The sequence below is a fragment of the Metopolophium dirhodum genome, chromosome 3 (genome assembly GCF_019925205.1).
Source record: "Metopolophium dirhodum isolate CAU chromosome 3, ASM1992520v1, whole genome shotgun sequence".
NCBI classification, from domain to species: domain Eukaryota; kingdom Metazoa; phylum Arthropoda; class Insecta; order Hemiptera; family Aphididae; genus Metopolophium; species Metopolophium dirhodum.
In genome coordinates this window covers 23,918,311-23,941,455 of record NC_083562.1, presented here as the reverse complement: position 1 = coordinate 23,941,455, position 23,145 = coordinate 23,918,311, and the positions used below count along the sequence as shown (strand labels likewise).

Below are 23,145 nucleotides of genomic sequence, written 5' to 3'. Positions count from 1 at the left end.
AATTCAGAAAATGCAGTTTATATTTAAATATTATAAATAATAATTTCTGATGCATTGATGCGGAAGAGTGAGGGGGTGGACAATCAGCCGAACCGAAATCTAACATCTTAAACACTTAATATAAACAATTTTTCACACACGCGTCATGGTATGAAAATAAAAAAATATTTATAATTCATGTTTATACCGATTTTCTACCGAAAAAAAAAATTACTTTAATCTCAATATTATTTATTAGTCAACGATATCTTTGCTCAGAATCGTTTTTCGTTTGTTCGTTTTGTATTTTATTAATTTATACGTGGATATATTATTATTACTAATAATTATAGTAGTTGTGTTTGTTTTATTTCATTGATTTATTTAGTACTATACCAATAAATTATATATTAATTAATAATTTTTAGAACATTGTGTTCAAAAAAATAAAAAAAAAATGTGATTTTAATTAGAGTCTTGTAATGTACCTACCTATATTTAAAAAATAAACTAACTTTTAGGGACATAATAGGTAACACAATCGTGTATGTAGTATTACACTATTTATTTAGGCATATTTATATACCTATACGAGTATATGAGTAGGTATATTATTCATAAGTGCGCACACGTCAGGATAGGCAGTTGACCATTCCGTGAATATACTTTTATGTGTACATGGTTATACATTCCTAATCCCTATGATATAGAATATAGATATTAGGTGAAAAATAGAAGTTAAGTATGTGACACTAAATTAATAGTTACTTATAACGTTGTATTTGGAAAAAAAATTACCAGTTATTAATTAAAATTGTATGTTATGACTATTATCAGTTATAAGTCATAACATATATTTCTATAAATTAAACCAAAATATTTATATATTTATATTAAGTACCCTGTATAGGTATGCACCTATTAATTATAATTATTCTACAAACAGGGACTGGAAAAACGACGACGACGTTTATATCTTGCGTATTTTATACATTTCTAGTCCGGAACTAAAATATGCGCCTACAACACTTGGATAGCACATTTTTCGTGACATTAAATATTTGTTTTAAGTCTTAAAAGTAAATTTAAGCCCCAAAAGAATATAAAAACAAACTTACTTTAATTATCGACTCCTTCGGCGAAATCCGTGACGTGTGTGAACTGCGACGCCCATGAGGAAACGCTCCAGAATACAGCCAGAACTTAGAATATTGTGATTTATGAAAAATAAAATTATACGAAACGCAGTAAGTTTTTTGCTCATATCTTCTTTGCTTATTGAAATTTTAGAATTGTTAATCGACTGTGTCTTCTGCAACGACTTTGATATTTGCCATAGATTAAATAAATAAATGATAGATATTATACTAGGTACGTCAATATGATGTATCCACGGATATAATATAATGCAACTTTTTATATCAAAGAGTTCTGTGTTAACGACCAATTTGTTCATTGAAATTTGATATGACAATAAACCAAAATAGTTTATAATTTTGAATTTGAATTATAATAATATGATATAGGTATTATTTAAATTATTATTTTCGTTTATCAATTTAATTATTGATTAAGGTGGTAAATAGGTATCAGAAGCACAAGAATATTTTTATAAGAGCATATTGTATTTTATGAATTATTAAATAAAAATGTGATTACTGGATTTTAGAGTTAACATAAAGCCATAAACGGATACAGTAAATTCATCAAATACTATAATACCAACTATATTTTTACAATGATGTGTGTTTTTTTTTTTAATATTTTTAATTATTTTTTCTTGTGGTCTGTGTAAACGATAAGTATTCGTAATAAAGATTCAATTTTCATATTATGAACTAAAATTTTGTAAATGATGTACAAATGTATTTTTGGTGTTTTAAGGCTGCTGTAAGATCAATTTATGAGAATCCTTGCATTAAATTGTTAGGATTATTTGATATGAATAATTATTTTATTACATATAGGTTTATTACATATTGGTAAGTCGATCAGAAACTATATTTACACTGAATGTTAATAGTAAAAAGCTATTAAAAAATCTATTATTTGTATTTATTTGTTAATAATAATTAAGACTTAAATATTAGCAGTAATCTTGATCCTTTCACAAAATGTTTTTTAATTATTTTTAATTTAATTTACATTTATCCAAAAGTGATCTCTTAATAATCATTCAATATTTTATTTTATGTTTTTAATTTTTTAAACGCAGTCTGCACCTTGTGTTGGTGATTTTACACGTAATATAATAAAATTGATACTAGTGATGAGTAGGTTGGTTATTGTTTAATCAAATTATTTTCACGATTATTGACTAAAAAAATATCTATGAAGTATAAACATCCGCATTTCCATTAACTATAAATTCATAATTGTATGAGCTATACATGTTACATATATTTTTCGAAAAAACTATTTAAAAAAAACAAGAATAATTCCTATTTGATGTCACACGGGTTGATCTAGCAACTGACTGCTACGACAACTGTGCAATTTTTTTTAAGCATAATACGTTTTGAAAACGTCCAGAAAAGAGTTTGTTTTAAGACTGTCTGTCTTGATAACAACTAATTTAATTTAGAGTGTATTGTTATATTATATTATAACGAAATTAATAATTATAGTAAAATATATAATTGCAAGACATTTAATAAAATAAAGACCTATATCTATAGCCATTTAGGGTATAAACTACACTAAAAAAGGTGTAAGTATGCTAATAAAATATATGAGGAGTATAATGTATTAATGTATATACAAATATAAAATATAAAGATTAATAACATTATATTGTTTTAAATACTTCGCGCAAACCTAAGGTGATACCCGGCGTATAGTATAACATGCAAAAAGGTGCGTATTAAACTTGACGTGGTGAAACGAAGACGGTCTCGCGTATTTTATACATTGCGCTATTGGGATTAAACTTATAAATGCTTCTACGTCACCTAGTTCACAGATTTCCGTGGCAATAAATATTTAATTTAAGTCTAAAAAGTAAATGTAAAATAGTAGGTAATAATATGAAAACAAACTTACTCGTAAACATCTACTCTTCCGGTGAAACGTAGCTAGAGTGCCGCCATCGCCGAAGAAACAGCTATCTTCATCCATCTTCATCTAATCATCTCACTCCGATGAGCTGAGCTTGAAAATATCAAAATATTTTATGAAAATAACCTGATCAAACGAAATTTGCGAGTTTATGTTACAAATTATCCGGTTTAACGAACTGTCCGTTTATATTTGTGGCCTATTATTTTTTTGTTCACTGAAATCAAAATATACAATATATTATATTTATAATACAATAGTATTTCTGAAACTATTAGAATTGTTAACCGTCGCCGACGAATTTCGACAATTGACGATTGCCATAGATATTATAAAATATATTATGCCATAGATATTATAAAATATATTATGACATAGATATTATAAAATATATTATTTACTATGATAAATCCAAAGAACTTATAAATTATTATATAAGTACTCAGTATACCTATACGGTATATTTATAAATTGTATGTTCTTTTACAGAAATCTTTGTGATCTGCAATGCACCTATTCTGGTTTTCTATTTCAATTATAGATCGCATGCCAAATTTAACTATACAAACTGGTCCGCAAGTTTATAGACATACTAATACATTCTCCCGCCAGTGCCAATAGACAAAGTGTTTGAGAAGTTATATTTTTTTGGTACCTAATTAATTTACAATATGAATTATTATAATTTACCTATGTAGGTACTTTTCCAAAACTCGACTACCTGAAAATCATTGGTTTTTGTGGCCTTTTTATAGCCTTACGAAGTTCACGATTTTCGGGGTTTTACGCACCCGTACAACGCTTAAAGTTTACTGAGCTTAAGTATTACAAATTAATTTTTTTTTTAATCTAGGTAAATCAACGTTTTAAAATTGATGATGCGAAAATAATTCTGACACCCACCTATGGTGGTTTTACATAACAAGTCGAGGGATGTTTTTGATTTTAATTGTTCGAGCAAGCGCAGTGTGGTATACCGGGTACATATGAAAATACCAAATATTTCAATTAGTTAATATATACATATAACTTAAAAATAAGACTGACCGCCAAGTTCAGACTTCCCTGTCGTTTTCAGTTAAAAACTAATGATTTCCGGCAATTATTTTTTGCAATATCGTTCTTAATTCGTTGTTACTTGTAATAAATACATATGCGATATGCCTATTTTAAAAATATTATTCGTGGGTAATTGAAACGTCTAAAATATATTATCATATACAAATACGATAATTAACAAATAATAATAATTCAACTTAACCGGCTACGGTATTAATAATATTTAATAATATCAATATAAATATAGTATACAATATCCTAGGCTGACAAATCGTCTCCACTTAAAATCGTTTTTCGTATACTATGATATTATATCATTGAATTCAAATTTAACACTATCCATAACAGTCACCCACTTGTAACCTACTGTTCAGCAGAGTCACTTCCAATTTTTTTTTTTAGATTCTGAGGGAAGCGATGAATGTATTGATTTTACAATGATGTGTGTTTTTTTTTTTGTGTGTGTTTGTCATCACCTTTTAGGACAGTAAAAGTGCTTGGATTTTCTTCAATAGTAACTTTTCTGATAGGAAAGTGAATTTAGTTGGTACTATGGGGGGTCAAAAGTAAAATTTTCCAAGTAGTTTTCAAAAGCGACGTGAAAAACAAAGGAAAAACGGGAATTTTTTATGCAAAGTCCGTTTTCGAGAAAATCGATTTTGGTTTTTGGTGCAACTCTAAAACAAATGACCGTAGGTACATTCAATTTTGACTGAATGCTTATATTAGCATTTTCTATACACCATAACATTTTCCAAATATTTTGACTTATTTTGAGCTGTTTACGGACATTTTCAGTTTCCATTTTATTTTAGTTTTTTTTCTATAAATATCAATTAAATGTTATTTGTTGGTTAAAAAAGCTCGACAATTTAATAGAAGGCTCCTAGGTTATTGTCTCAAAGGCATATGAAAAAAATTAAAAATCCTTAGTCACGGTTTTTATTTATAAGCATTTAAAGTTCAAATATTGACAAAATACGGAAAAATCACGAAAATTATCAAATTATTTTGAGTTGAGAATTCATAAAAATTTTTCTTTTTCAATCTAAGATTCGAAAATGTAATAAAGATTATCAATAAGTTTACCTATATCAAAAAAAAAATATCTACAAGAAAGTCAAATTATATTTTTATGAACGTTTGATATTAATATTTTTACAACATTTGATATTCACTCGATTTCTCATATAACGATTTTCTTATTTTGTTGTAATTAAAAAACGTATGACTGTAGATACTTGAAAATTTCACTGAATGTTTATATTAGCATTTCCTATACACGATAAAATTTTGAAAATAATTTGATTCTTTTTGAGCTGTTTACGGACATAGTCAGTTTTCATTTATTTTAGTTTTTTTTTTCTATAAATATCAATAAAATTTTATTTGTTGGGTAAAAAAGTGTGAAAATTTAATATAAGGCTGCTGATATATCGTTCTAATAGCAGTTAAAAAATATTAAAAATACATAGGATCAATTTTTATTTATAAGCATTTAAAGTTCAAATTTTGACAACATTTATCAAATTTATAATTTAATAATTATTTTGTAGTTAAAAATTTATAAAATGTTCAACTTTTGTAACTAAGGATTAAAAATTTAAAACAAGGTTCCACGTAAATAGGTTATATAATATAAATTACTTTATTCACTATAATATCATCAAATATACTTGGTAATATCATAGGCTGACGGACCGTTTTCGCTCAGAATCGTTTTTCTTATACAATGATAATATTATATCATTGAATTCAAATTTAACACCATCCATTACAGTGACCTACTTGTAACTTACTGTACAGCAGAGCGACATCCACTTACCCTCCATTTTTTAATTGACCTCCCTTTTTATTTAATTCCTGATAAACGAGTTTTGGATAAGTACCTACCTACATAATAGGTACCTGTCCTACCTATATTAATTAAAAACTATTTTTAACACGACGTATTTACTTATTATTTTTGTCTTTTAGTTTATCTAATTTTGTATGATTAAAATATGTTTCCTTTATACCCAAATAATTTTTAAGTACCTATAAATAATATAGAATTCAATTTTATTTTAACAATAAATACTTTTATTAATACAGTGTTGACTTTGTAGATGGGTAGTAATAAATTAACTGTACATTCAGGATTACATGCATTCAGGTGAATAATTATAAGATTGCAATGATAGATGTAAGATGTAAGATGTATTGTTGATTCATCAATACGATGCTTGGTGGACTTGAGGACTTCCCATGTTCAGCGACCGGCGTCGACCCGTTTTGTGGCACAGCGGAAACTTCGTACAGCTGACTGTTCGACAAAGACACTGTAATATTATTTGAAAAATATTATTTCTACTTAATCGTAATAACTGGGTATAATGAGTTTAATATTATATTATATTACAATAAATATTAAGTACCTATATTATTAGCTTCTAATAATTGGGACGTCATTTTTGTAGATATTGATCCGGACAAAATGATGCTGGCCCAGCGCTATGCCACGGTTTATGGCGTACCTATCCGATGAAATTGTTGAAGACTCTTTCAAACTGGGCAATCTGATAAACGGTGAGGTGATCGTTACTTCGCGGCCATCATAGGGTAGACCAGAATACACAAAAATGTAGATCATCGGGCTGTCGGCTGTATGTATGATAAAGTCCTGGAAGTGGGAATTACAATAGCCCCTAAAATGCTGTTACACCTCAACCTTAATAAAAACAAAGAATGATTAAAAAATGGCAACGGAATTGGCCTACAAATCTGAAAATAAGTTTATGGACAGATAACTTCTCAACGTAATATTATGACCGATCCAATAATAACTTTCCATAGGTACATAAGACCTATGTGCGACGGCTGCTCACCAACGTATCGACATCCACCAGATAACTTTGGTAAGTTTTCAAACTATACCGCTCATTCTTGCGGAATGCTAAAGAAAATTAATTTATTAGATAAATATTATACTATAACAATTTTTAAATATAGACGTTTTCAACTCACAGTTATGCAGATGGATGTCGACCGGTTTGGGAGCGACGTCTGATACGCCATTGTTCTAATGAATTCAAACATAAATAATATATTATTATAATATTTTTATATGTATATAGGTACGGTTAGGTATATTAAATTAATTAAGTAGGACGTAGGTACTATATTAATATAGTCTATTAATTATTTTTTTACTATGCTTTTATTGTATTAAAATATACACAATGACTTATAACTTACATTATTGGACCGGACATACAGCAACGTCGAATAATTTAGGTACCTGTCCATAAACACATTTTCATCAGCAAAATATAATATAAAATATAAAGTAAAGAAATGCATAAAGAAAAAACTGTATTTATTCATACAATTTTGAAATCAAAAACATTAGAACAAGATAATGCTTTCTTGATAAATTAAAAATATTTGAAGATTTTATTTGTCATACGTTTACATGGCAATAGTAAAATTCTATTAAACCTATTAGGTACGTAAACAACATTTATTAATATGACAAATATTTCAAATTTCAAAAAAGGGAGACTCGTATTAATACCCCTCACTTTGTTTTTTGGATAGCGCTGGGAGTTTTTGTGCACAAACGTCGGGACCTGGTGCACATTTCTGCACAAACGATGCACAAACGTTTGGCACATTCAAAAATCCAAATATTCAATGTGGGGGGGCTACAGTTTCAATGGCCCCCCCATTTTGTTTTAGGGATAGAGCTTTCAGTTTTTGTGCACAAACGATTGGACTTGGTGCACATTTCTGCACAAACGATGCACAAACGTTTGGCGTGGTCAGAAGTTCAAATTTCGAAAGTGGGGGGGCCATTGAAATGGACCTATCTTTCGATATCCCGGCATCGATTAATTTCAATTTCGATGCAGCGTCCGTTCCAGAAAATCCAAACTATTATGATATAATACATATTTATGATGTTAGGAACGTATTATTGAAGTGTACAAAAAACGTCATAACATTTTAATGCAACTGAATAATATTCACCCTTGCTATCAGCAATGCTATTGCTAATAGTTTTATTTTAGGCTTCTTTAAAATGTCCCATAACAGTTTATAATTTTGAAAAACGCTGATCTTTACGTGGTCCAATTGTAATTTATTATCTTTCTCTTTTTTAAATATACCAATTAATGTAGTTATCAATAAAAATATAATGTTCCATAAATATATAAAAGCTAGAAAAAAAATACCAATCAACAATTACTATACTGTTAACTATACATTTCAGTACCTATAGGTATTAGTGTGCACAGAGCATTACATTTAAATAAATCAAGAAAAAATGTAAGATAATAAGTTCATTATAAAAAAAATTTTTACTAAATATTTAAACATACTTCCTATTAGGATTTATCACAGTGGTCACAGACTCAAAAACGTTTTCCTAGTCACTCATTTAAATACAGTTTTGGCCCACCATCGAAATATAAAAATGTTGATCCCACGCTGCATATAAATCTTTTATAATAAACAATAATAATAAAGTGATCCATTTTCTAAAATCTAAATAAACTTTAGTAAATCTGATTATGTCACACATGATGACAACCGAATATTATGAAAAAAAAACTTATTAAATGGTGGTAAAAATGTAATTATACATATTACAAAAAATATAAATATACCATTCATATTTCATAATATGAATAATGGGGGACGGAGTGTCCGAGCGGACTAGACGTCGGTTGCGGTTCTTCGGGCAGTCACGTTATCCAGAGAGAGCCCAGCCGGGCATGGCAGATACCTACAGGTGCCCACTTAAAAATGTTGCCAAAAACAAACACATACGTGTGTAATAATTTTTTTTACAGTACCCTCCCCCACAGTTCCACAGGCTAATGAACTCGGTTGTCGAAGCCTCAACCAAAAAAAAAAAAAAAAATATATGAATAATATTTTTAATAATTATAATATTTTAGAATAATATTTAATATTTTTAATAATTATAATATTTCTAAAATGTATAGTAATACACATTATATTGTAGGTATATATTTTTAATTTTAATTTTATTTTGATTCAGAGTAATTTAACGACGACCATGGTCGATGTTGATTTTTGGTGGCTAATGAGTGATAATTAGTTGGATATTGTCATCAATTCATATTCTATTGATTTGGATTGTTATGCAAAAACTTTTTGACTACATAAAATTAGATTATATTTGCCACACAGAACAATCAAGTGCAAATAAGTAATAAGTAATAACATATACACACATCTTAGTCTCTATATATATACGTACTTTGCAATGTCATTAAACCTGCACCCGTGGTAGGCATAACTCGAAAATATTTGTTGTTGAAGTCCTTGGATACCAGCAGAATTGGACAAACTGACCCAATAAACATTCCAATTGGTAATCCAGTAGCATTGCACGTAGAAGCATAACCTACGTTATTTCTGTACAAAGATAACATTTTAAATAACAGTGGGAAATCACATAAATAAAAAATTGTTAATTTTTTTTTTATGGATACGAAACAGAAACTAACTAAATAAAGTATTAGAATAAATTAAGTGGATCACATTATATCACAAAAAATTCTATGGAATGTTAGGATTACCAAACAATTTAAAAGATTTTTTTAGAGAGGTACTTATTATAAATTACAAAATTGTAAATAATTTTATGTTAATAGAATTAACGGAAAATACAAAAATGTAATTGTTTAAGCTTTAAAGTACAATTTGTATTATAGCTTAAAATATATAATCTATAGGTAGAAGTATAGAACTATAGACAATACCTATATCCAATTTCGTAAAATGTTTAAACCGTTTTAAATACGTTATAACTCATAACTATTATAATTTATAAGTCTAATATATAACTTATCATTACCCAAAACCAATATTTTCCTTGTTATTCTTTGAATTTAAAATAATAAAACCTCTAACTTTGTTAACATAGTTAACGACCAACCATCAACGACAATATCTTGAATTGCGGACAGGACATTGATAGCAAATATGACACATACAATCATCGTAAGGTTTGGTTTCCCTGATTCGGGTAACCAATCATCGATGTTATTTGCCGTATACATCAAAATTATCCCTATAATAATCAGATTGTCCTTCAATAAAAGATAATAATAAAATAAATGCACAAAATTGTAAAATATTACAAATACAATAATTAATGATATGTACACAGAAATCCGGTCAAAATTGAATTGAAAAACATTTTTAGATTTCTTGAGTAAAATATAGTATACCACTATATAGCTGGTACATACCTACTAAATATTGAAGAGGTGATAACCATGATTTTCTTCTTCCAATCCGTTGTACATATAAAGAGTCTACTAATGGGGCCAATAAAACTTTCAATGTATAAGGCCAAAGTATAATACTAAATAAAGCCTAAATTAAAACATAATATTATCATAAACTTTTATAATGTTCTATAATATTATAATTTATTATAAGTACACAAATTTTATATTTAAATATTAAATGTAATAGTTTTTTGTCACATGAAGTTATTAGTTGAAAAGTTACCTGTTCTTCATAACTCACCATTTTTCTACTCTGTAAAATGATTGGAAGAGTACCGGATAAGCAATAACAACAAGTTGAAGTTTAACCAATCTCCCTTCAAATTAGGTATGTTTGGCATAGTAGATTTGTTAGCTGCTACAACTTCCTCGGGATCGCATTTAATTGTGCATGGTTTATTCATGATCAAAAATTGATTCTACAGAATAACTTAACACCTTGGGTAAAGAAAGAAAATATCAAAAACAAATAGAATAATCTACAAGTTAATCAACATAGATATTCAAAAAGATTAAATTATATTGTCCGACCTATAACAATCCACAGGTGTCAGGTTTACAGTAGCCAGATAATCGAAAAATCAATTAAGTTATTAAAAAAATTTGCAATTTTTTAGGAAATTAATAGTTACAAGCAACTGAACCATATTATACATGATATACCTTTTATATAATCGGTAATTTTTTTTAAATGTTCACTACTTGAAAGTACCTAATATAAACACCCACGAGACACGACGGTTATATGCATAACGGAATCAAAACTACGAAAATTAATCTAGAAAGATATATCAAAATTAAAATTAGAATAAATAAATAAATTTTATTCCAAACTTAGTTTTATATAAAAAAATAATTGAATATATTACATGATAAATAATAGAATTAGCTAATGACTTGAAACCCGTAAAACCAGTACCTATAAATGAATTTTGAATGTAGTGTAAACTGTAAACAAATATGGAACACAAGGCAGGTAAGAACGTAAATATTTAAAGACATAAACTAAACTATTTAAGTTGACTAACACCAATAAACTAAACGGCCGAAGAGAAAATATTTAGTACAAATAATTAATAATACCTAAGAATATAAAATAATCAGAATTTATCTACGTACTTACGCGGTACATATCAACGATTATATACAGATTTCACTGGAAATCTGAGTATTTAAAAAAACTCACTCGATATTGTAAAACCATCGCTACGCTAAGAATCTAATATTTATTTTTAATTTTCCGTCCTACCACCATGCGATCTTCCACGTACCACCATGTAGTCTTTCGCTTACCACTAGTGGTTCGCATACCACAGTTTGAGAACCGCTGGTGTACACTATACCTATATATTTTAAAATCTATCGGCGCAATTATCGACCAATATCAATTTATAACCATAGGACATTTATTCGCACAATATTTATATAAGTACCTGTAACTTTTTTATCTAGTTTAGTGTAGTATTTTTATCTGTATTTTCTACTCAATAGTCAATAAATTGATGCAGTTAAATTGTAATTACCAATTTTATAAAAACTATTACTATAACCAATTTATGTTTTTATATTTATAGTTTCACATTTTTATTTCGTACTAACAATTATAATTTATTCATATTAATCATTAAACCAATCGATTTACGCTTAAGAGTCTATAAAAATCCTTTAAATGTATTGGAAAATCGTATCAACTATCAATCATGTGATTAATGTATCGTATAAAATATTTAGATTATCTTTGTAAGTTGTAACTCAATCACTCAAAATAAACAGTTGGTAACATAATAATGTAATATAACATTATTGTATACATAAATAAAGGTATTAAACAATATTATAATATTTAAAATAGTCGTAGCCCGTATAGGTACATTTTTCGATTTTACTATAATAAGTACGTGAATCTACAGTGTAAAATATATATCAAATTATATTTGTTACCATCTACATAGATGACGGTACTTACCGTATACCTAATATTTTTTTAATTTGGTCACACAAGTACTCAAAATTGAAAATCCTCACTGTTTAGTTTTTTGATCACAGAAAAGTACTTTTTATTACATATTTTTTTTTATTATTAGTATTGCAATTTCCTTGTATGAAAGCCAATCAATTATATGGCAATATAATATTATCGTTGAAACGATTAATAATTGAAAATGGACATTTTCAATATAGCAATTTTTATGAAGCTATTTTGAAATAACATACTTAAGTATTTTTCGATCACTTAGGTACTTTTGAGAAATCGTATTGCAAAAATAATTAATTCTTGGCACGTAAAAATCGAAATTAAAATGTATTTTCACAATATTCACAATATTCGTTTATTATCTCCCGTTAATTGACGACGATTAGGTAGGTACAAACCATCCCATGATCAGTGCAAGCACATGCTTCGAATGCTTCGATGACGTCCCGCTCGACACGTGATAAAATACTAAACGTTCCTACTTTATGTAGTTGGACGGTTCAAAATTTGACAGCGAATGATCAAAATAAAACAAATTCCTTCTTTATGCCTAGCTTTTTATTTACCACTATTCAGATGGAAAATCCGGTTTTAAATTAACCGCGTAGAGAGTTGTAACTGCAGTGAGCTGACCTTCATAATACTGTTTTGGTGGTCTCGTTTCATAAGCGATCGACTTCTTGATGAAGATGAAACTTTTTAAAATTCGAAAATTTCTAACATAGAATTATCACTAAAACATATTATTATATTAAGCACAATATTGTATTATATATTACAAATGCAAAACACTTTCCGTGGCTCAATTATAGACAATCCCTTACCAATAGACACAAAAAGCGTTTGGTTTTAGGAGGGGGGGGGGGGGGCTAAAGTCCTATACTAAAGTATACTTTGATAATATTGAATAAACTTAAAACAAAATGTAGGAAATTTTTGGGGGGAGGGGAGTATAGCCTATGCCCTTACCATTGTGAGGTGATGATGCTTATAGAAGTTTTACCTCACAATAAATATTTGATGATACCGTATCGGCTCCCGCTAGACGTTAATTATTTAGGCTATTTTTAAGGTATTTGTAGGTAATACTATATAAATGTTCTAATTTGTTAATTTTTTTTCCAGTTTACATAATGAGAAAATCGCCAATTGGTAATACCCACGCATTTTGAACTGAGTGGTATGTTTTGTTAATTTGGAAGGGTAGACTTTGTCGATTACTATTGTGATTACTGTGATAAGTGGGTTTAAGATTGATTTCATTTCATTTATAAATTAGGAGACCGGCTATAGGAGAACTGATTTGTCCAAATCAGAGAGGCATGGTTATTTTGATATTGTGTTATGCGACTATAGTTATTAGCATGCTGACTTTGCCGGCTTTGTAATAGGATTTGGCATATGGTTTGGATTATTTTGATTTTCATGTTCAGAAGTAGTTATTAGCTATTCTGTATTCTGATCAGCGTACAAATATATTATCACACAGGTCAGGACTCAGGGATTAATTTTGAGATGGAGTTGCAATTAATAATTTTAATGGGTGTTATCGGCGGGCGCATAACTAGTATATTGACCGTTGGGCGTTGGCGAGGACTGTAGTATCGATGCAAAACATGGACACCAGAAATACCACAAATATATCTTTCATTGGCATTATTCTGTCAAGGTACAATAAAATAATTTTAAAAAATAACTAAAAAGAAACAAAATAATTTATATACTACATACCATACACCAATTAAACACTATACTTGTGAAACACAAAATAACACTTTAATAATCAATAACATTTTATAATATAATTTTAGTAATAGGTAATGGGTAATAGGTAATAGGTAAAGGTATTGTTATTAGGCCGATGATACGTGGCTGTGTGATTTAGAGATATACTGAAATTGGTCTTTTCAAATCAACAATCCAATCTGAATGATTTTTTGATTGAAGAATTTTGTAATGACTCTTAAAAATAGCATACCAAACAAATCCAATCGCCATACAAATGGCTGCTTCAACATAGTAACCGTCCAAAATTGTCACGCAATTATGGCCCGGTTTTGTATTACAAATCTAAACAAATCATAAAAATATTTTATTACAATTGTGCAATAGTTAAATAAATTAATTAATAATACGTAGGTAAATAAATACAAATTAAATTAATTCTAAATGTCTTACATTTTGAAAATCGGTCGTAGAACAACTACGATGGTCATCGTTTGAACACTTATTGAATGTTAAAATATCAACCGTCTTTAAAATAACAGTATTTGGTATTACCCATGATAAACTTCGAGCTGTATTCAATAATGTTAAGTAAGTGCCTCCAAATCGAGGATCACTAATCTTAATGAAGAAAGATAAATGTGTAATTATCATGATGTCAGCCAGCAGCTAAAAAACAAAAATCAATACTTATCAGTCATCTTATGGTATGATAATGAAAATAATATATATTTCTTCATTAAAAACAATTTTTATATTTATAAAATATGTAACCTCTAATGATCAATAAACTTATCAATATGTTATTAAATGTCAGACGTACTTCATTTATTGTAAATATAAAACCTAAGATAAAATAATAATATATTGGTACATTCACAACTCCATTATTTTTAATTAAAAACGGCGTATAATAAATCAACAGAACATATGGTACACTCCAGAGTAATCTGAAACACAATATCGTCTTCATGAAACAAAAAAATGCGAATCCATTTTTATTCGGCCTCATACAGCGTGTATTAATTTTTACTTTTACAAAAAATTAAAATATAAATACATTTTTCGTACCTTATTGGCGTACATTTCAGATACAAACTGAGCGGTTTCGGACCCCCAGTATACTTGGCTAGTGGAAGAGGTAAGAATATTCTTAAGATAGACATGGCAGTAGTCATTAACATAATGTCATCTTTAGAAACACCAGCGTCAATTAATTTCAAGTTCACCACCGTGTCCATTGTAGAATACCCAATCTATATAAATAGAACAAGAGAAACACTACTATTGTATTATAGAATTTAATTTATTATATTATATCGAAAATCAAATAATATTATATTTTATTGTTAAAATATTTTTTTTTTTTTTTATTGATCGTGAAGCCCGGCAACTATGGCCATTAGCTGTTTGTTTTTTGTTTGTAGGGGAGGGAACTGTAGGTGTAACACGTGTGTGTAGTTTTGGCAGATTTTTTAGTGGGCACCCGTGGGTATCTGCCATGCCCGGGTGGGGGATGGCGGCACTTATCTCCGGACACCGTGACTTGCCCGAAGAAAAATGCCGCCCATGAACCGAGGTTTGAACCAGCGTCGGTGTGCGTCACAACTGACGCCTTAGTCCACTCGGCCACTCCGTCCCCCGATTAAAATATTTATAACACAATAAACCGGCACTTCTTGAATAAATCGATTTGTATTATAATAATTATATGTATTTATTATTTGGAAAATGTTCGATTTTATATTCTATTTTTTAACCATACTAGGTAAGAAACAATTTCTAAAAAGATAGTTTTTTTTGGCTATCGGACGATTAAGAACGTTATACCTTTTGGGCCGAACGATTGAAAACACTTAAAAATAACAAAAAACTTACCACTGACCCAAAAAAGAATATGATCGAGAACGAATTTACGTGCAACGTTACCATATTTATTTGGCTATTGAATGATTCATGCCGGTATGCATAAAATAAATATTCTTGAAAAAAGTCATCAATTAATAATATTGTTAAGACAATTAAAATATTCATACTGAGGATAATATTCTTTAAATATGGTTTTACAAAAATATTAACTATATGTAATATTAGATGTAGGTATAGTATTCGTTATACTTCAATCATTTTTACAAATTATTTTTATTGATAGATCATTAGTAATTACCAACATTTTTAGATCATCTAAGACCCCAAATCTACTTAACCTATTGGCTATTGTCATAGGGCATAGACATATTATTCTTAGTACCTTGACTCTAATTATCGTAGATATTTTCAATATTGTTTCTGCTTGAGTTTCAGATAGAATTTTAATAACAATTAACATAATATATTGCTAATTCAATATCAAAAAATTATCGTGTTCAAATTATCATTCGATTAAATTTGGCAACGCTGGGAAAAAATAAAATATCTAGTGTTTTCAATCGTGTTACCAAAAATGCCGTTCTCAATCGTATTTTACCGGTTCTTTTTCTTCATTAAGATACCTTCAAAATAAGATTAAAATGTGGTTATGGCAACACACAACATACACTAAGACAGTCATATTTATCCATAATATATTGAACTACGATAAGAAGACCAAGTATAAGTCTGTACACAGTAAGTTATATTGTTTTTGCATAAAATATATATTTTAATATAAAACTGATTTTTATCTGATCTTTTAAGTCACTTTTTTTCATCGACTGGGGCCCCTTTAAAGGGACGCTACACCCGCATGCTTTGTCTCTGTCTTACAAATGCACAACTTAGCAAAAACTGTTTTACGCGGCACAACTGTACTGCCGCCACCAAGAGACCGCTACTGGGCGGCGACCAAAACTCGTCCGATCTCCCGCATTCCCACCACTAAATCTGCCCATACGCTAGCCACCGCCAGCGTCGTTGCTACAACTATATGATAGAGTGGGAGAAATTTGAGTACAAGAACGTGGAGCTCGGTCATTTGGATGCACCAACGAGTAGCGGTCTCTCGGTGGCGGCAGTATAGGCTCCTTCTGTATTTATAGAAGAATTACCAAAATTCCACAACGCATAAGGTAGAAGTGTACCTGTGTCGTAGTGTTTTTGTTTTTTTGATAGCACTTACCAATAATTTTTAAAAACTAAACGAAAAAAAAAACCTAATGTTCTCAAACTGATAACTTTAGTTGTAAGTATATTGTATTATGTTGTATGTAATCCAAATAAAAAAAAACACTGCGACACAGATAAAGTTCTTCCCTATGCGTTGTGGAATTTCGGTAATTCTACTATGAATACAGACCAAAAAGCCAAACAAAACTGGAGGAATTTAGTTTGATAGATTTTAATTTTGAAACCGAATTATGACTAATTAACAAGTTTACTAGGTTTGCTCAGAGGCAAATTTTTAATTTTCAAATTATTGTTAGTGTAATGAATAATATAAATACAAAAATATTATATTTTTATTTATGAATATCACAGCTGATAAAATTTATATTCAATATCGCCTCAACTTGGTAATCAATGAAAATCAGTTTTGAAAATTTAAATCCATCAAACTAAATTCCTTCAGTTTTGTCTGGCTTTTTGGTCTAAAACCACTTTTGTAAATTGAAAAAAGTTGATCATAAATTAATATTAACTACTATTATAATTCAAGACATTTCTGGGAAATATTGACCGAAAACGATTTTAAACTCACACATACTTCGTTTACTTTGCACTCACTTATAAGTTACAAGTCATCATGTTAAATTGCCTATATTAATTTCCTTAAAACACAATCAACTGGAGCCCCCTTAAAGTTATTAGAAATAGTAAAGAAATATTTTGGAGTACCTATGAACCTGTGTTAATGTAATATCAATATGTAATGTGTTATACAAAATATTATATTTATGTGTATTATGTATATATATTGTAAATTATAATTAATAAAATAATTATAAATATTATAATTTTCGGCAAACAATGCAACTTTGAAATCTTTACTTTATTTTATGGTACTTTATTACTACACAAAAAAGTTAATAACAATAATATTAATTGTTAAAATATTTAAAACAATATAATACAGTAGGTATCTGATATTTTTGCCATACATTAGTTCAACCTACGCTATATTAATATAAAAATATCTTTTTTTAAGAATCTTTAGCGAGAGGCAAGTACACTACACTTCATATAATTATATTGTTACGGATTCATAGATTCCTAGAAACTATAGGTACCTACTACGATATATTTCAGGTAATTCAAAATGTTATGAATAGGTAATTAATAAGTTAAAAATTCAATATTTCACTATACTTAACATTTAATAAGTACTTACTGTCGATGTTAGAACAGCTATTAGAAATACTCTCATACTAGAAAGCTTTAATAGACTCCATATGAGTTTATAATTCTGAAAAATATTGATCTTTACATCTTCTAAACTAGTATCCTTTTCTTTTTTAAAGATAGTAACCAATGTTGTAATCATTAAAAACACGACGCCCCAAAGAAAGACAATATCTGTAAAAACAAAGATATATCAATGAACACTCATCAAAAAAATGTTCATAATTCTACGAAATTAAGTATATCTAATTGATAATAATCGCAAAATAATACTATCATAGTCGTTATTAAATGTTTTAATAAAATAATAGTGGCATTTGTTTAAAGTTTATAGGCTAGTTAAATATATCTATAAATAAAATGCACTGCAGGGGTAGACTACTTATCATTTTCGTTTAAAACAAAATAATAGTCATCCGCTAGTCTTATTTTGATTGTAATACACTAATGATAGTCTTTAGACCCCCCCTCCCGTTTTAAATTAGGTTACTTAAAGTTACTAAAAATTGAATAAAAATCACATACTATAACAAAATATTCAAATCATCTAAAAAATTAATTTTACAACGCAGTTTTAGTTTTTAAGATTCTCAGAATCACGTGTTTTTGAAACAGAAATAATCATTTAAAAGGTCTCCAGTGTGGTATCTGCACACTAGTTAGCACCTAGAGAATACAATTTGAAAGTCCGAGACGGGAAACGAAAAAGAGTATTATTAAGACAAAATGTTTCTAGACATTTCACAAAATAGTACTAATTTTAGGTAGATATTTTGAAGTCGTGGGGAGGGGGAGTGCTGGTAGAGGCAATTATTACCCTTCAAGCAATGTATATCATAATTTTAACATAATTTATTACTTCCCTTGTAATCACAACTTTTGCTAAAAATCCTTTCAGGTAGTATTTATGACGTACTTTTGATACTGATTATTCCTCCTGTACCGGGTGTGAGTCGTAAATATCTATTACAGAATTGCTCGGATGAAAGAAGAATTGGGCAAACGGAACCAATAAACATTCCGACGCCGATACCTATACAATTGCAAGTGGATCCATAACTCACATTATTTCTGAAAAATAAAAACATGACTCTTACAAATATACTATACCACGCTTTTTTTCAGCTGACCATATTATGTTTAAATATTACATTTAAATCCAATAATTATTTATGCACATATCTATATTATATATATATATAAATGAAAGTTTGTGTGTGTGTGTGTGTGTGTGTGTGTGCCCTTTATGCATTCCTAAACCGTTCATCCGATTGCGATGACATTTGGTACAGAAATAGATTAGACCTCTGGGAAGAAGATAGACTAATTTTAAAAAAGGTAAATTAGGGATCCGACCCGGGGAGGTGCTCAAATAACAGGAATTTTGAGATTTACGATGAACATTTTTGTAATCATCTGTTGGCGCAGTGGCATTTCAATGGATTTTAGTACAGAATGTCTCAAGATCAAATCACGGTTTTGGTAAACCAATTTTTTGCATCTTTTTTTCTTTTTTTTTTCTTTTTCTTTTTCTTTTTTCTTTATACATACAAATGTTTGGTTTTTTTTTATTCATCGGATGTTAGTACAGTTAGGTTAGGTTAGGATTTTGTATTAATTGATTGTATTTATCCGCCTTAGGTTGAATTAAATAAAATCGACAAACTTGGTATAACTATATTTTTACATACTATTTAGTATTTACTAACTATAACATATGTCATATTCCTTCCAAAAGTAAACTTTATTAACATAATAATGTTATAGGTTCATAAGATTTGTATTGATTTATTTTTCATTTAGACTAAATGTATTTGTATATACAATATGTAGAAAAAATGTATCACTAAGGGTTTAAATAAAATTAAACAAATATAACCTTAAGACAATACTAAATACTATATTGAATGTAACAACTACCATAGGTTGATAATAATTAGTCATTGGCGGTGCTAGTGCGTACCTAACGGTAATAACGTCACTGCAGCACGGACATAGGGAAACCGCATTTTCTCGTGTTTGTGGAGGTGTATACAATTTTATTTTGGCTGTACAAAATTGTACAAAATAAAGTACCTACATACCTAATACTGAATAGTTTTGATATTCAGTTTCAAACATAGCAGTGCTGGGGTAACGGACCTTGTTACATTTATAAATAGAACATATTATTTTGTTTTTATCTGAGTATAACTCCTAGAGTAAGTTGAGTAGGTGACCATATCTAAAAAAAAAATCAGGTCACTTTTTTGCAATGAGTAAATAATCAATGTATTGACTGTCATAACATGAAATTTATTTATTTATTTATTACCTAATTATATATACTATAACAACAAAATGTATAATATTATTAAATTTGTAGGTATATAGTAAAACCAACTAGGTAGGTATTATATTTTTAAAAAATCAGACATAGGTACATTTGTTAATTTTACAAGTTTTGATTTGATGTCGATTGAAGTTGCTTTTTATTTGCAAAGTCGTATTTTTGTGATGAATCTATTAAATCTAATAATTCATTTTGTTTTTGAAAAAAATTAAAAATTAATTACAAGAATAAATTTTAAAATGATTTTTAACATAAATTATAGCGTTTATAGTGTTAGAAAACTATTTTTTCATCACTCAACAATATATTTATGTTAGAAAACATTCTTTAAACTACTGTTAGAGTTACTGCTAAGTGCTAAAGTATCAATTAATCGCTAAATTCACTTTTTGATGAAAAAATAACAAAAAACAGAATTAAAACAGGATAGTCACGAAAAACAAGACTATCCTGTTTAAAACAGGACGTATGTCATTGCACTCATTAGATTATATGTTATATGGTATGTTTGGTCATACTATCAATTTAAGTAGTTATTAATTTTATTTTATTATATCTACAGCATACGACATAGGTAGTAGTGAAATGTACAGTACAGTGTTACATGCACAAATAAAAGCAAAACCCTCAGAGTGGGCACTAAGATAGGAACTCATAGTCATAAACTATAATTATTATAATAACATTTTATTTATTATTTATTTGTATTATATCGATATTATTGACATCGTATTTTATATAAAATTATTATTATTATGACACTCACTTTTTCAACATAGTCAATGCCCAACTATCAACGGCTATATCTTGGGTAGTATTCAACAAGTTAATGATGAACAACAAGCACACAATCATCTTAAGGTTCGGTTTCCCTGACTCAGGTAACCATTCATCCATGTTATTAGCGAAATATAGTAATAATGCACCTGTTCCGTATTGGTCATTGTTGTTAATTCAAAGTAATAAAATAAAAATAGATAGGTACAAAGTTATTACAAAATACATAGATAACAATATTATCTGTACAACTGAACAGATATCGTATACAAAGCTAAGTATATTGCATAAGCCATAATAGCTAGGTGCTTGTTTACAAATTTAATAAATTAATTGTAATTCCATCATATTTAAAGTTTTTATCAGTAACATCAAATTATTAAAAAAAAAATAATAGTCAGTAGTAGACACAACTATAATATTTTATTGAACTGATTCCTACAATTTCATAAAATAATTGTATCATACTAATATTGATTTTAAATGTATAGTAAATTTGACTTAATTACTAAAAATATATAGATGACAATTTGCACATACGACATACCTATTAAGTATTGAAGGGGTATAAACCAAGATTTTCGTCGGCCAATCCATCGTACGTAGAATGAGTCAACTATTGGTGCCCAAAATAGTCTTATAGCATACGGCCATAGAACATAACTGATTGAACCCTTAAACATAATATTAATAATGATTTGAAAATATTTCTAAATCATAAATTTAAAATAGTATTTTTACTCATGTTGGTGTTGCATTATCATACTGATACAAACATAATTACGTAATATTGATTGAACATATTTTGTACCTACTTATTTTGAATTACACATTATACATTAATAATAAGTCAAATATTTATTTAAATTTAATTGTATATAATTATAAAATTAAAATAATTATTAGATAAGTAATATAAGGTATATAATATATAATAAACTTACTTGATCATCATAAGTTACAATATTTTTACTCTGAAAAATTATTGGTAAGCCCACTGACAATCCAAAGGGTATGCCTTGCATGGTGTAAAGTAATGTCAGTAAAAAAATATTACACCAATCTCCTTTCAAATTTGGTTTATGCCAAGTTGAGTCATCAGCAGGTTTTTCTATTTCATGTCTACTTGTTGTTGTATCTATCATGTTGAGCCACAACAAATTTTAAATTTTATTAACGCGTTACCTGCTATTCATCAGGGGTTCAGTTGTTTCACTAAAAGAATAAATGCGACCATACTATTGTGGATGTCGAATTTGTTTAATCGTTGTTACTTGACCTTTACTATAATATAATCATAAATTCTTAATAATAGAGATATGATTAGTAAATTACGTTTGTATTGATTATATTTTGTTCTATTAATTCTCTAAGTGGGTAAATCAACTCAAATCTAAATATTTGTTTTAATAAATAATTCATGCTGGCCATTTCATTAACAACAAATAATAAACGAGCATTTAATACAGCATTTTATGTTATAATATAATATGTAATATACAACATGTATTGTACAATTTGGAGTTTTCTTAAAGTTAAAATATATTTAAAACAATAAACATTATACCTAAACAAAAACCATCTCAAATGATTACAATTTCACTAGCTACACT

The 23,145-nt window shown here is 28.3% G+C and overlaps 1 protein-coding gene, 1 long non-coding RNA gene and 1 pseudogene across 2 annotated transcripts; all 3 read right to left on the bottom strand.

Annotated features, from left to right (window-relative positions):
* Positions 1–6,159: 6,159 nt before the first annotated feature.
* On the bottom strand, positions 6,160–7,232 carry LOC132940939 (uncharacterized). Its single transcript, XR_009664117.1, has 3 exons — positions 7,102–7,232; positions 6,513–7,030; positions 6,160–6,416 (listed from the first exon to the last, which is right to left on the bottom strand). It is a non-coding gene; the product is annotated as an uncharacterized LOC132940939 (long non-coding RNA).
* A 412-nt stretch (positions 7,233–7,644) lies between these two features.
* On the bottom strand, positions 7,645–12,810 carry LOC132940605 (acetyl-coenzyme A transporter 1-like; annotated as a pseudogene).
* Positions 12,811–14,078: 1,268 nt separating this feature from the next.
* Positions 14,079–22,804, bottom strand: LOC132940938 (acetyl-coenzyme A transporter 1-like). The gene is made up of 9 exons (XM_061008747.1): positions 22,477–22,804; positions 22,080–22,206; positions 21,522–21,681; positions 19,340–19,494; positions 18,413–18,597; positions 15,178–15,362; positions 14,930–15,056; positions 14,560–14,775; positions 14,079–14,451 (listed from the first exon to the last, which is right to left on the bottom strand). The coding sequence occupies exons 1-9, from the start codon at positions 22,675–22,677 to the stop codon at positions 14,263–14,265; spliced, it is 1,545 nt and encodes a 514-aa protein (XP_060864730.1). The 5' UTR covers positions 22,678–22,804; the 3' UTR covers positions 14,079–14,262.
* Positions 22,805–23,145: the final 341 nt, after the last annotated feature.

Bases quoted from the DNA above. Each gene is read 5' to 3' on its own strand.
- LOC132940938 (XM_061008747.1), bottom strand. From the start codon at position 22,677: ATGATAGATACAACAACAAGTAGACATGAAATAGAAAAACCTGCTGAT. The intron at 22,207-22,476 runs GTAAGTTTATTA...ATTATGTTTAAG, and splicing joins TTGTAACTTATGATGATCAA to GGTTCAATCAGTTATGTTCT. The intron at 21,682-22,079 runs GTATGTCGTATG...AATACGGAACAG, and splicing joins ACCCCTTCAATACTTAATAG to GTGCATTATTACTATATTTC.